Source organism: Notolepis coatsorum (assembly GCF_963971535.1).
Source record: "Notolepis coatsorum genome assembly, chromosome: 3".
NCBI lineage: Eukaryota > Metazoa > Chordata > Actinopteri > Aulopiformes > Paralepididae > Notolepis > Notolepis coatsorum.
In genome coordinates, this window is record NC_140167.1 from 50585468 (window position 1) to 50600194 (window position 14727).

Genomic DNA, 14727 nt, shown 5'->3' on the forward strand with positions numbered 1-14727 from the left:
AGTAAGTAAGTAAGTAAGTAAGTAAGTAAGTAAGTAAGTAAGTAAGTAAGTAAGTAAGTAAGTAAGTAAGTAAGTAAGTAAGTAAGTAAGTAAGTAAGTAAGTAAGAAATCAAGTAAGTACATAAGTAAGTAGGTTAGTAAGAAATTAAGTAATAATTTAATACAATTGATATGTAATCTTGAGGCAGCTAATTCCAGGATGGAGAGCTGGTGGAAGGAAGTGTCTGACCAAAGTCAAATTTGGCTTTAAGTACATCTGTGTGTTTGTGTATTCAGAAAGTAGCATGAAAGAGGGAAAACACACAGAGAAAGAGAGAGGGAGAGAGAGAGAGAGAGAGAGAGGACAGCGATGAATGAGTAATTCAATGAACTTGTCTCCCTTGTTCTCTAGAGACTTGAGCTCTTGACCTAAAAGCTGAAATAATAAATGAGAGCCAACCAACACAAACAAATACACACACACACACACGCACACGGATGTCAGCGGGTATGACACACTCTGCTCAACACGTCCCTGAGCAGGAAATGAGAGAAAGAAAAAGAAAAACGGGTAAAGAATATGATTAGAACGGAGAGGAGGCGTAGAGAGGAAGAGAAGGAGATGTAGAATTTTACCAGAGAGCAGAGGAGGAGGAGAAGATGAGAGGATGAAGAGTGATAAAGAGAGGGAAAGAGATGTGATTAGAGCCCAAACATTTGGGAGGGTTGGCTGGCTGACTACCAAGGTCTGTAATAACTACCCACACACACACACACAGCCGTGCAATCAACACACATTTCAAACTATAATAACTGTCCAGACACCTCCCACGCGTTTCATAATGTCGTTTTTCTTACCACTTGAAGGACTGGACTATTCTTAGGCACTACACCCAGCTGTACTGTAAGAAAAACAGTCCCATGGCCCCTAGTATGACAAAAGCAGCCCCACGGCTCGGAGGAATTAATATGGGGCCTGTGTACAGTATGTGTGTACAATGAACAAGTTTTTATGTGCGTGTGCCATTGTTACCACAAGCTTTGAAAAATAAAACCAGGACAAATTAAATGACACTGCTTATTCAGTCATGTGGTCTAAACGTTTTTCTTTTTTTTAATATGCTGTCCCAAGTCCTGACCCACCCAAACAATAGTTTCTAGGTGGAAGTACTAGTGCACCGTATCTGTGTGGGGGGCAGTAAATTATCTTTACCTGTCCATCGGACACTGGGAGCGGTTTGGCCAAGTCCTCACCCTCTGCGTAGAGCTGCAGGAGGGAAGTGAGGTCACGGCTCCTAACGGCGTCGTAGACGCGGCCTGGATCCGCCTCCTCTCTCCGCAGGACGTACCGCCGGTCGGCGTACTTTGCCACTATGTATTCCTTTCTGGCATTCCTGGTCACCATGGATACAGAGATTTTGTGTTACTCTTGTGTATATTATTGTCCTCACCGTTTCATCTGATGCTCCCTGTTTGACCAGTCAGGCTCTATATACATTTATTTATTCCCCTTTGGAGATACAAGGTTTATGTTTCATAAAAAAAAGAGCCTGAACTCACATGTCACTCTGTGGGAGGGGCTTGACGGAGTCATTGGGAAGGCCGGCCTCCATGATGTCATTGAAGCGGGTGTTGCCAATACTAACTGCCAACTGGAGAGATGAAAAAATACACAGACAGACATCAGATAGAAAGGAAACACACATACTGTAACGAAGGCTGGATGAACAGATTAACATTTGGACAAAACCGGTGATTAGGTCATCACTAGGACACACAAACACAAACCAATCACTGTGTGTGGTCGGGATGTGTGTGTGTGTGAGAGTGTGAGTGTGAGTGTGAGTGTGAGTGTGAGTGTGTGTGTGTGTGTGTGTGTGTGTATATATGTGTGTTCAGTACCAGTAGCTCTGAGGTGCTGAGAACGTCCAGAGTGAGGGACTGGATCCTGGAGTAGTGGACTCCTAGCTCTCGGTGGATGCCTGAACATTCTATACAGGTCAGGATGCCCAGGTTGGTGGACAGCCATGTAGGATCTGGGAGAGGGAGAGGGAGAGAGAAATGTAAATTGAGTGAGAGAGAGGGAGAGAGAGAAAGGTAGATTGAGTGAGAGAGAGGGAGAGAGAAAGGTAGATTGAGGGGGAGAGAGAGAGCGAGAGAGGGAGAGAGAGAAATGTAGATTGAGGGGGAGAGAGAGGGAGAGAAAGAAATGTAGATTGAGTGGGAGAGGGAGGGAGGGAGGGAGAGATAGAGAGAGAGAGAGTTTTCAGGCCCTTGGTATTAGTATTATAGTATTAGTATAATAATGAATAACACCCATTGGCTATCATCTCTCATCTCTCTACCTGGTGCTCCACAGTCGGCACAGGCCTCGTTGCCGGGCATGTGTCGGAGGTTGGTGATGACGGCCCGGGACAGTTCATGGAGCCCGCTGTCCTGGAGGTGGAGCTGGTCTCCTCCAAGCGCCGTGTTCAGAGCCTCCTCCTTACTGTTCTGAAGCACCGACACCCAGCTGTACAACACACACACATTTTAGACATCTAATCCACAGATCATATATCACATACTGCACATAGGATTCAGATATCCTCTTGGCACAGGAAAACACGCTCTCCTCCACACTGCCTGGCTACCCAGCAGAATGAAGATCAAACTAAGTCTAGCCAGCTGCTTGGCTCTCCTCCCCCAGACAGGCTGGCAGTCCTCAAGACACAAACTACCAGTCTATGAACATGACCAAGGCTGCCAGATATCAGGACCGTTAGCCTCCAGTCATAGTCTATGAACATGACCAAGACTGCCAGATATCAGGACCGTTAGCCTCCAGTCATAGTCTATGAACATGACCATGGCTGCCGAATATCAGGAGCCTACGGTCATAGGACTCCTACATGTGCTACAAGGGCTGATATACTTGGTCAGGTGGTCCAAGAAGGCTTGACAATGGACCCATTTCAATGGTAAGCACTTCTCTCGGACCTTCATGGACCTAATGTGGCATTCCATTCACAAACGGTTTCCCTCTCACCTTTACCTGAAAAGGCCAAAATTAGTCTGTAGTTTATAGTTGTATTTTAAGCCACCTGTTAAGTTGCTAAGAGTGCTGCCACTTTCACAAGCCTTCATTAAGCAAAAGCTACCACCCACATTACTTAACTTCACATCCTTCATTTCTGAGAACTCTTCCTCGCTCTCTCTCTCCCGCTCCCTCCCTCCATCTCTCCCTATGCTCACAGAACACATCCCAACACATCAAACAAACTGCCTAGAGGCCCACACACAGGGAGAGACCTCCTCACACCACACATGCACGGACACGCACACAAATGCACCCACATGCATGCACCCCCCCCACACACACACATGCACACACAGGCATGAACACGAACACACACACAAACACACACACACGCACGCGCGCGCACACACACATACGCGCACGCGCACACACACATACGCGCCCTTCCCCTACGCCCTGTGGCTCCAGAGAGCGATCCCGCCCAACACCAGCTGGGCCAGAGGGCTCAGAGAGGACAGCTACGTCTTTCCCCTTCTCCATCTTCCTCTCTTTATCTCTCTGTCCATTGTTTGTCAGCCCTCATCTCTTCTTTCTCTCCACTATGCAAGCCAGACAAACACACTCTTTCCCTGAATATAACTAACACATGTCTGTCTCCGAATGCTACAAACAAATCTCTTTTATGATGACAATCCTCATCTCCTGTCTCTGTTGGTGCATAGGAGCACATTGAAACTCACTGAGTGTGAATACAACATCTGCCCTCTTTTTCACAATGGATCATTTTAATGTATGATATTTCTCTCTCTCCCTCTGTTGGAGAGCAACCTATTTTCCATGTAGTCTCCTGGCATAGCTGCATGTAAGGACTTGCTCACGTACTGGGTCTGGGAGAGGGGACTATACAGTAGTATTACAGCAGATAGAGAGTACCAGGGCTTACATCATGCATTCCTGCTCGTCCTCTGACTGGAAGTGGTACGTCCGATTGTCTAGAGGGGGGAGAGAGACAGAGAGAGAGAGACAGAGAAAGAAAGAGAGAGCGAGAGCGAGAGAGAGAGAGAGAGAAGGAGGGGTCGTTAGCATAGATCATGGATCAGGGGTGACAAAACTTTCTGAAACTTAACAGGACCGCAGGCCAAAGAATGCTAATTGGATTGTAAATAGCATGATGGTGTCTTTTTTTTTTTTACGTTCAAAAAGTAAGCTAATCATCTCCAAATCACTCTTCAAATATAATTACATTGCATCCAAACAGACCAATTGGAATATCTCATCACTCAAATGAAATATCAATATCTCTCAGAGGGGGGCGAAAACCAGACCCAGGGCCCTACTGTGGACAGTACAGATGGACTATGTAAATGACAACCGAAGACACATGGAGTAGAAACCGTGCACAGTGGAGTCTGCACAGATCCCCACCTGCGTCACATTACAACAGTCATCATAACAGATGAGTCAACTATTAAAAGCTCTCCTCTGCTCCACAACACAATCTGCTCATCATTTATAATGATACATATGAGGACCGGGGGAGGCAACAGACGAGCATCCGCACACAGCTGTGTTGCATGTGACCATTACGGTCTAAAGATGGCTGTTAACACTTAAGGCAGAGATACGTGGCTTAGGATGTGAGAGGTGAGGGGTCATGGGTCAAGGGGTGAACTTACGTGTGATCAGGTCAAAGGTCCTCCTCTCCTCTGGGTTTGGCCGCACCTGACAGGTCAGCAGGTTCAACTTGGCTGGTGGTCGATTGATCTGTACAGACACAGACACACACATGGATGTAACTTACACATGTAAGTTTTCATGTTGGAATTTGATTTACTGTACATGCATTTGTCCAGGTGGGACAGCATTTAATTTGTCAATGTCACTATGGTGTCAGTATGTAAACAGAAGGCATATCGCTGTCATGTGAGAAGGGGTGGGGGGGGGGGGGGGGGTCAATGCCACTTGCTCTCATTGAAAACAAGAGCAAACGTCATATCTAAGCCTTATCTTTTGAGGTTAAGTTAACTCCTCTTGGAGGCGTGACTTTGACTATACAGATTGTTGTGTAGAGCTCGTCACCAGAGTGCCCTTTTCACATTCTTCCACTGTACTTCCTCAAAATCTGAGCCGGCTGTGTGACGCAACTAATCCTGCGAACCTATCGTGGTCGCTATTGCCCAGCTGGCCACACGGTCATCCAGGAAATGCTAACTGCTAACGTGAAATGCTAACGTGACACTCGTATAACAAGATTGTGTGAGCTAAGACGTGTTGTGTTAGGGTGAAAAAGGAGAATGTTAACGGACTCTGGGGAAGATGGGGTGTTCATGGGTCCTTGCATTCTAAATGAGGGTAAAGGTGTAGGGATGAAGACATTTTCAGTAGTTCATTGAACATTCTTGGTGGAAAAACCATAGGAAACAAATTGTTGTTCAATATACAAAATTTGTAAAGTGTTAAAAACATGTGTGATGGGGATCTTTGATTTACAAAACACATGTTGCAACAGATGTTCCTATTTTCTTGATCCTCCAATCACAACTGTTACCTCCCTCAAGCAACAGTTGTGATTGGAGGTTTAAGAATAGAGGGGCAGGGTTTGAGACAGTGATAGACAGTGTGGTGTGTATAAGATGATATGTAGGCAGGTGGCTGGATCTGAACCTCTATTCACGGTATGGTGATGGTCCAGTCTAGTTGATGGTGCATTCATTGTATAAGAATGAACAGTATCAACCTGTCAACACTCACCGTGCTGTGGGAGATGGTCAGGCAGCCATATTTGACCCCGCACTTCCTCTTCTGCCACACCTTCCTGATCCTGCAGGAGGACACACCAACAAAGAAGAACACAGTCAGATCAAGAACCCTACAGGTCAAGTACGGTACAGTCCATCTTTCTCAACCCGCTACTCCACCTATATTGTATTACTGACCCGGACCCCGTTGTTCTGTTTACCTTAAGCGAAGTCTCAGCATATAACCTTACACAGATCGGGTCTACCTTACACCCTGCACTGGCCCAGCTCCCTTCCTGTTCACACCGCAACACACATGTTTTCATTACCATGCTCCAATCAGGTACGTCGGCTGATAACATGTTCTGTTTTGTGTATACCTGACCCGGGGGATGCCTACTCTCCTCCTGTCTCCTCCTCGCCCTCCTGAGCCACATCCTCGCCTTATCATACTGTAATCTAACTCTGTGGTGTGTGTGTGTGTGTGTGTGTGTGTGTGTGTGTGTGTGTGTGTGTGTGTGTGTGTGTGTGTGTGTGTGTGTGTGTGTGTGACTGCTGTGAAAGCTGGATCCACTCAGTTAGCCATTGAGTTCCATCGGAGGTGGGGCCCCTGCTTGGATTCTAACCCCAGAATAATGAAGACCAGCTGGGGTTGATGAAGCCTGAGTTCCCCCTCTCTACTTACTCTCCATGCCTTTTCTTGTTACTACCGGCAACTACACTCTCAGGAAGGCGACTTGCTAGAAGCTTCAGCCAGGGAGCAATAGGGGGACGTGGGGGGTTTGGGGGACGGGACCATCTTCCATACCACATCCATCTACTCCAACCTACACCTTCTGAATCATCCTCCATCCTATGCCGTGTCCTCAGCACTATGTGGCCATACAATATCCACATGTCCAGTCCTGCAGTCATTTTCCAATCCATTCTTCAGCATCAATCCCCCCCCCCCCCCCCCACCCACCACCACCCCCATCTGTCCACACCCACCCGTCACTCTTCTTGAGCAGGAAGCCAGACTTCTCCGTCCCGTACTTCTTGTTGCCCTGGGGTTGGTGGATGCTGTAGCCGTTGCCAGAGTTCTTCCTGTTCATGTACTCCTGGGACACAAACAAACAAAGGAAGACACACTGCTTCAACTCCAAGGAGTAAGACACACCTCCTCCAAGGACTGTGAAGATGCATAAAGTATCCAATAGGCGTAAGGAGGAACAGGGGCTAAGTAGAGTGGAACTATGAAGATCTAGCAAAGAAAAAAAAACCTTCTCCTATGCTTTTCAAAGTTATGGTTACTATTGTGTATCTTGACTGAACGGGTCAAAAGCTGTGTACTTTCTCAAAGGACCTGTGTACAGTGGGGCAGTACTGGTGCATTGTGGGTAAGCATTACCTCTTTGCCCTCCACCTGCAGCAGCAATCTGAGAGAATCCCTCAACTGCGACAGCTGCCGCACCTCCTCGTCCGAGTCCTGGCGTACCTACAGTTCACACACACACACACACACATACACGGCCACACACGCACGCACACACACGGCCACACACGCACGCACACACACACGGCCACATGCACACACGCACACACACACACACATGGACACGGGTCAGATCGTTCAAATGCAATGTGGCTTAACTGGACAGAGTCCAGCGTGTTTTCAACAGAGCAGCAATATTCTGTATACAGTGCATCATCCCCAAACGTTTTCCTGATGTGGCCCCTAGTCGTGGATGTGGAGCAGCAATACATCAGAGCTTTGCATAATAGCTTGAATAATGCAGAACAGAGCTCAGAACCGGGGTGTGGATTCACATGGGGGCTGTGGTTTTTGCACTAAAAGCAAGGAGCCTTGAGTGACCGGCGTTGCTTTGCTACACAAGTTAACTTGTGAATAATTTGAAGCCTTTCTGGGAACAATGCAAGACGTGTCTTTTATGATATTCCCTCTCGAAGCTTGGATCCAGCATGTCTGGGCTTGCGTCTGCTCTTCCATTGCAAAACCAGAAAAACCTCTAACGCCTCCCTAACCAGCATCACAGTCAACCGTCCCTGTTCCCAGAGACTAGTTACCCGTGGAGACCTGGCTGTCAGCGTGGCTGGAATAAAGAGATGTGTGCACTAGGGATCGAATTCAAATGAGCCGCGCTTTCAGTTTCATCTCGAGGAAAAAGGAGACTAGTTCTGGGAATTGACCCTAATAACAGTGTCTGAGGGTTCGGTTGAGAACGTTCTGGAAGGGGAGAGAGGCTGAGGTTTCTGGAAGTTGTCAAAAGTGAAATAGCACTCTAGTTTTGCCAGCCGTTGTCTAGGTAGTAAATTCATTGTGAAGAGCTTTACAGTGCGTGCCAACCTCGGAAACAGTCTTATTGTGGCTGGCTGACTAATGGTGAAAACGATGTGTATACAGTGATATTATTGATACATTTCACCTGTTTTATGTATGCGTGTGTTGTGATAACATTGATACATTCGTGACTCAGTCACATGAGCAATAGGAAAGCAGGTCAACGACATCTAAAGTACAAACTGACCTTTGACCCGAGGATAATAACTCTGATGAATTCATAACAAAAGGCGAATATCACGACAGCTGTGCCAGACATTATTTTGGCCATATGCCCTTCTATAAATAGACCTAGGAAATTCCATTCAGCGAAACTGACAAGACAAACTGACAGACAAACTGACAAGACGGAGACAAAACCTCCTCTACGGCGGCTCCTGGGTGTCGTTTACCGTGTGGACAGAGGCGGCGAGCTTCTCGACGAAGGGAGTGAGATTCTCTGCAGCTTTCAGGCCGTCCTGGAAGAAGCTGAGCCCAGAAAAACAACCCATGCTGAGTCACGGTATAGAGCATTCAGGCAAAACATTCCGGTTCACTCGTACCAACCACAACATCACACGCTGCATACACTGGTGGTATATATACCACATAAAAGGTGACGGTTAACACGGGTAAATAGTTAACTACGGTGATAATAGCTAGTAAAAGTAAGACACCTAAAAACAACCTCAACTTTTATACAAATTCCCTCAGTGAGATTCTGAGGTTGACTCGTAGCTGTACACTTTCCAACGGCATGTAGAAGCTAGGAAATATGAGAGGAAATACAATGGTTGGTTGAAAATCAAATCCATATGCCCACTGTGTGGCCAAGGAAAGAGGAGAGGACTTTCAGAGGGAAGATCTTCCCACTTTCAATGTTTCTTTTTTTGCCTCACATTTTGATATTTTACTTGTTCAAATCAGATATTACGCATTTGTCTTGTTTTAAGAGAAAATAGAGCGTTCATTCATTCATTCAACACATAGCTAAGACGGCTTGAATGCACCGAATACCAAGTCAAATTCCGAATGCAGCTGGCCTTTAAACGCCGATTCCTGGAAGCCTAGAGCTAAATGTCAATGTCAACATACCAGGAGATTCTTGAAAGGAGATGTTTGGCGGAACTGACCTAAGCTGAGCCTGGAAGTACTTGATGAGGCTCTGGAGAAGGTCTGGGCCCTGGCGCACCTTCAGCTCCTGGATCTTCAGGAGGTACTAGAGGTGAGAAACGTACAGTTAAAATGTAGGATACAACACACCAATACAGCCTTTTCACCTCCAATATCACTTCCAAGCGTTAAACCCTTCGCTGCAGCGTGGATGCTCTTATTCAGAAACATCTAGCTCTATTGACAAGCTTTGTATGCATTACATGTGTATAAAGCACTATAACGAATCGCTCTGGATTCTGAGGCTGAATCAAAACTCTAATTATTGCAAGTTCGCATTGTGTTTTCGAAGGGATCAACAGAAATCTCAAAGAGTCTAGACAAAGACTGTGGGATGAAAACACAAGCTGCCGCTGAAATACAGTATAAAATTACCCTTTTCTTTGGCCACCGCTGCCCCCAACTTCTGACATGTTACATGGCATTGGTATTGGATTTTTATATTGGAGAAGATCTAAGCTACGGACACCCTTGTTTGAGCCTGGTATCGACCTGATATCCAGTACCAGTACCGGTATCATTGCATCCCTACATTTGTTCCAGAGCTGCCCTCACTCTAGTAAAGGGTCAAAGAGGCCGACATAAGCATGCAGCCTGAAAATGAAAACAAAGCAGAACACCACAGTTCCCAACACCCATCATTTAAGACACATCCTATACCAAACAGCATCTTCAATATCCTGTTATGTTATGATTTTCACTCTGTGGCCAGACCCAGGCACAGTGCACCAGTGTGTTTTTAAAAGGCTGTGTCGTATTTCACCAATCCGGCAAGTCGGTGATCACTGTGTAGAGTACAGTACAACTGGAAAGAAAGTAATTATTCCTTCCCAAAACAAAACTGAAACATAGAATAACACACAGAGGCACAGCCAGAGCTTCACTTTGACCCACTTCTGTCTATGCCTTAAGTCTTAATGCACGTTTTTTAAAAGGTAGGAAAAAGCCTTCGGGAGCCAACTGTGGGGCTTTTCTGCTACGTGGAAGGAATGACTACATTGTCCTTGCTCCATAAAACTAATGTCTGAATCCATCCATCTGTCTGTGGCTCAGGCAGAGGGGGGGGGGGGGGGTTGAGCCAGGTGTTTGTGTGCATTTGTGCAGAGAGGGAGAGAGAGTATGTGAGAGGGGTGGGTCATAGTGGAGGGGAAACTCAAATGTTCTCCTCTCCTCTCCTCTCCTCTCCTCTCCTCTCCTCTCCTCTCCTCTCCTCTCCTCTCCTCTCCTCTCCTCTCTCCTCTCTCCCCTCTCCTCTCCTCTCCTCTCCTCCCCCCTCCTCTCCTCTCCACTCCTCTCTCTGTCAACAGCTGGTCCCAGTCGGTTTGGGCCACTTTTCTCAAGGCTCGTAAACTGTAGCTTACGATACATGTGGACTGGAGCTTGACTGGAGTTTATAGCCGACTGTGTGTAATACCACTGCCTTTACCAATGAGTTTCACAGGGGCTTTACTGACTGGGCTTTAAACTACAGGCCACAGTCACCACCCGTAGTGCCCTTGTTCCTACTACTGTATACAACTCAGTCTGCATCTGGACAAGAACTAGCCTAAGGTATGCTTGATTTAGTGCAACTTATTTCTGTGCAATTGTAATAATTATTGGGAAGGAGTGTAAGGGGGATCAACCCGGCCCATCCATGGATGAGGTGCGGACCACCCAAGACACACAAAATCAAGCACACCTCCCAGCATTAGAAAGGTGCCTGGGCACAGTGTTCTGACTGGCAGTGATCCCCCACCTCACACATCTGCAGCTGGAACGTCCTTCTCTCCCTCTCCATGTCCTCTCCTCCGTCTGATCCCTCCATCCTGATCAGCCCCAGCTGTTTACTTTTATCCCTCCTCTCCTTTTCCAACTTCACCCTGATGGAGAGAGAGAGAGAGAGAGAGAGAGAGAGAGAGAGAGAGAGAGAGAGAGAGAGAGAGAGAGAGAGAGAGAGAGAAGAAAAAAAGACAGAATGAAAGACAAAGAAAGAAAGAAAGAAAAAAAGAAAGAAAGATTTTTCATGATGTCTCTTACTCAGCAGGTATTTACAGCACTACTCTTGTTGTATGTTCAATCAGAAGCTCACTAACTCCTACGATCCCCTCAGGGTATCAGGGAGAGGAAGTCAGATTAAAGGTAATAAAGGCGAGAGTTGAATCCCCACCATAACATTATAAAGCACTTTAACCGCAGCTGCTCTACTGCATGAGATCAAATCAAGATTGTAAAGTGCAAGTGCACTGGGTTTCATCTCATTGAAGGTGTAATAGAGAAAGGCTGAGGGGAATCAACCGCTATCCTCTTGACCTGTGCTTCTACGCAAAAAAAACTTTGCAGGACGTCCGTCTCAAAGCCATCTTCTCATTTTGATGAGGAAAGCAAAGAGACTTGCAGGCCTAAGAATCCTGGCGGTATAATCAACTTACAATTAGGAATGTGAGGTTGTATTCACAATACCCCTTCGTAATCATAATTACATACTGTACTTAACCACTTACATTTTAATGTCATATTCCTTCCAGCTCTTCTCCATCTGCTTCTTCAGCTCCTGGAGAGAGAGAGAGCGAGAGAAAGAGACAGAGACAGAGACAGAGACAGAGACAGAGAGAGAGACAGAGACAGAGACAGAGACAGAGACAGAGACAGAGAGAGAGAGAGAGAGAGAGAGAGAGAGAGAGAGAGAGAGAGAGAGAGAGAGAGAAGCAGAGAGCAGATGGTGGACCAGACTCTATGCACAGCAGTGATTTTGGATAAGCAACAAACCCCTACTGTAATATAAACTCTGGAAGAGGACTTATGCAGCAGACAAGCGGTGTGCATCAGATTAACTACGATACCAATAATAAATGACAACCGAGCGAAAGCCCCACGCAGATTATAGTGGTTTCCATTTTGTGCTTTGTGTGGAGACGCTGAACTCAAAACACTTTGGAAATAACATTTTCTGTTGCCAGCGGATGACCTCATTTAATAACTGTTTACACGAGACGACATCAAAGACAATATGAACAGAGGCAGCGTTTTAGAGGAAAGTTTGTAATCCACTAAGAAGGACGCTCCTATACAGGAGACATGGCAGACCCTCATTAGTGGTATTTAGATTTCCCAACAAGTTCACCACTATTGGCAGCAATACTGCGTTAAATATTGCTCCATGGTCTTGGTCAAAGCTAGACGGTTACTACTGTAGGGTGAATCCAGCGAAGAAAGTGGGTCACTTTTAGTATTTCAGACGTCTGACTGTGACCTCTTGTCTAATATACTAGGCCCAAAATATGATACATTCGATACTTGATGTATATCCTGATTGCTCAAGATGTTGCCTAAAGTAAACAAAATTAGGATTTGTTTTGCTATCATATTCACACAGAATGTTCAAAGTTCAAAGAAAGCTTAAAATGACTCATTTTATATGACATCACCCTTTATATGAACTCACCCTACAGAGCGATCAGAACACATGCACACTTGTTCATTATATACTGCCATCTGGCTGAACTGAACTTATGGCCCATTATATTTCTACAGTAGTCAACAATGCTACACTGCCTCACCCACAAGCAATAAACGGAAAAGAGAATCAGCTGTCGCAAAGACAGACAGGACAACTTACAATATCATTATGAGGATATTACTCACACTTGTCTGTAAGCCTGTTTTACACCTATATTAGCCAATATTTATAGCAACCAAACGGCTAAACATCTAACCCCGACAAACCTGCTCAGCCTAGTAGACTAGTCTTACTCAATAATCTGCCTTCGACGGCGATAGACTTTGCATCATAGACTGCCCAGTGTCTAAGTTACATTTACATTTTACATTTAGTCATTTAGCTGACGCTTTTATCCAAAGCGACTTACAAGTTCTGTGCGACAAGACAGCAAGAAGGGTATAACTCTATCAGCTGAGTAACAATGTTCATCAAAGTGTTGCGTGTTACAGTGTAGGTTAGTTTATTAGGACAAGTGCATGACATTAAGGTTAGTCGGGGTTAGATTTTTTTTTTTTTTTTTTTTTTTTCATTTCAGATAATGGTTGAAGAAGTGAGTCTTTAGTCGACAGACAGACAGTATTGTCTGCTTAGGGCCGGAAGAAAAAGAAAATTGCCGTTTAGACGGCCGATGGTAGGCCACAGGATTCCCCTACTGTATGTACGCACACAGCAGGAACAAAAAATGTAAGGACTTTCATGAGCTCATGAGAAGCGGTCTGGGACAAGTCTTGTTGTGTATCCTCAACTTAAAAAGGATCATTAGAGTTAATTCCACTCTAAATCTTGTTTTTATATTATCTGGTATTATTATATATTATATGATCTGGTATTATTATATATTATATGATCTGGTATTATTATATTATATGATCTGGTATTATTATATTATATTATATGATCTGGTATTATATTATATATATTATATTATATGATCTGGTATTATATTATATATATTATATTATATGATCTGGTATTATATTATATATACAACACAGCAGACAAAGGAACGTTGGATTGCATTAGCGGCCGGAGAGCTGGAGCTCTGAGAGAAACACAACTCATGAGACTTTGGTCAGAGTTGCACCATATGATGCCAGGTGACATAAAAACAGGTCTCTTGGAGACGAGCTGAATAAACCCTTTGTAAACACCGCAGTGGCAGTGTTGTGAACAGCGGTTACACAGTAACATCTCCACTCACTAGTCTGCCGTCTCGTAGCTCCGTCTTCACAACGTTCTCTAGGGGGAATGACATGATGTTGTTCAGGTTCTGAACCTGAGAGAAAGGGAGGGAAGACAGAGAGAGAGAGAGAGAGAGAGAGAGAGAGAGAAAGGTAGATTGAGTGAGAGAGAGAGAACGGTAGATTGAATGAAAGAGAGAAAGGTAGATTGAGAGGGAGAGAGAGAGAGAGAGAGAGAAAGGTAGATTGAGTGAGAGAAAGAGAGGGTGGGTGGGAGAATTAAGGATGTTAGTCATGTCACACAGTGAAAGGTATCGTCTGACAGATTTATATCTACAGTATTCCATGTTTCACCCACCTACAGTGCATATTTCTTCTTGTGCAACATCTGACATAATTCTATCTCCCCCAAGGACTAGCGTTTCTGGGAAAGGAGTGGTGGTCGACATGAATAAAAGTGGTGATTCAGCCCCGCTTTGACCACGTGACTCACCGAAAGAAAACAGGACGAGAATTCTGCACCATTACATTTTGGGACCAAGCGGGACGCTAAGAGGTCAATGTTTTTACAGTGTTTATGTGCAGTGCTTTATATTGAAGATAACGATTAATCTCAAGGTCGGATGGGATTCAGATGTGTTGAGTCAGAGGCGAATCATGACATTGAGATGTTTCCTGTGTTTTACAGTGGTGATGAAATCACTGCTGTATCCTTCGCTCTGTCTCTAACAGGGGTTAGAGTTTGACAAACACTTGTAGGGGTATACGGTTGGACACACACACACTTGTAGGGGTATACGGTTGGACACACACACACACACACACACACACACACA

The 14727-nt window shown here is 45.2% G+C and overlaps 1 protein-coding gene across 2 annotated transcripts in view; it reads right to left on the reverse strand.

The window, feature by feature from the left end:
• asap3 (ArfGAP with SH3 domain, ankyrin repeat and PH domain 3) overlaps positions 1-14727 on the reverse strand; it is a 55788-nt gene that overhangs the window by 21724 nt on the left and 19337 nt on the right. For both annotated transcript variants that reach the window (XM_084310528.1, XM_084310527.1), the window contains exons 4-17: positions 13912-13986; positions 11713-11762; positions 10968-11091; positions 9190-9275; positions 8470-8545; positions 7127-7213; positions 6727-6836; positions 5750-5819; positions 4675-4762; positions 3942-3990; positions 2325-2491; positions 1882-2015; positions 1540-1631; positions 1193-1373 (exon numbers count right to left, since the gene is read on the reverse strand). In XM_084310528.1, the coding sequence (XP_084166654.1) occupies positions 1193-1373; positions 1540-1631; positions 1882-2015; positions 2325-2491; positions 3942-3990; positions 4675-4762; positions 5750-5819; positions 6727-6836; positions 7127-7213; positions 8470-8545; positions 9190-9275; positions 10968-11091; positions 11713-11762; positions 13912-13986 (1389 nt within the window). The remainder of the gene's footprint in view (positions 1-1192; positions 1374-1539; positions 1632-1881; positions 2016-2324; positions 2492-3941; positions 3991-4674; positions 4763-5749; positions 5820-6726; positions 6837-7126; positions 7214-8469; positions 8546-9189; positions 9276-10967; positions 11092-11712; positions 11763-13911; positions 13987-14727) is intronic.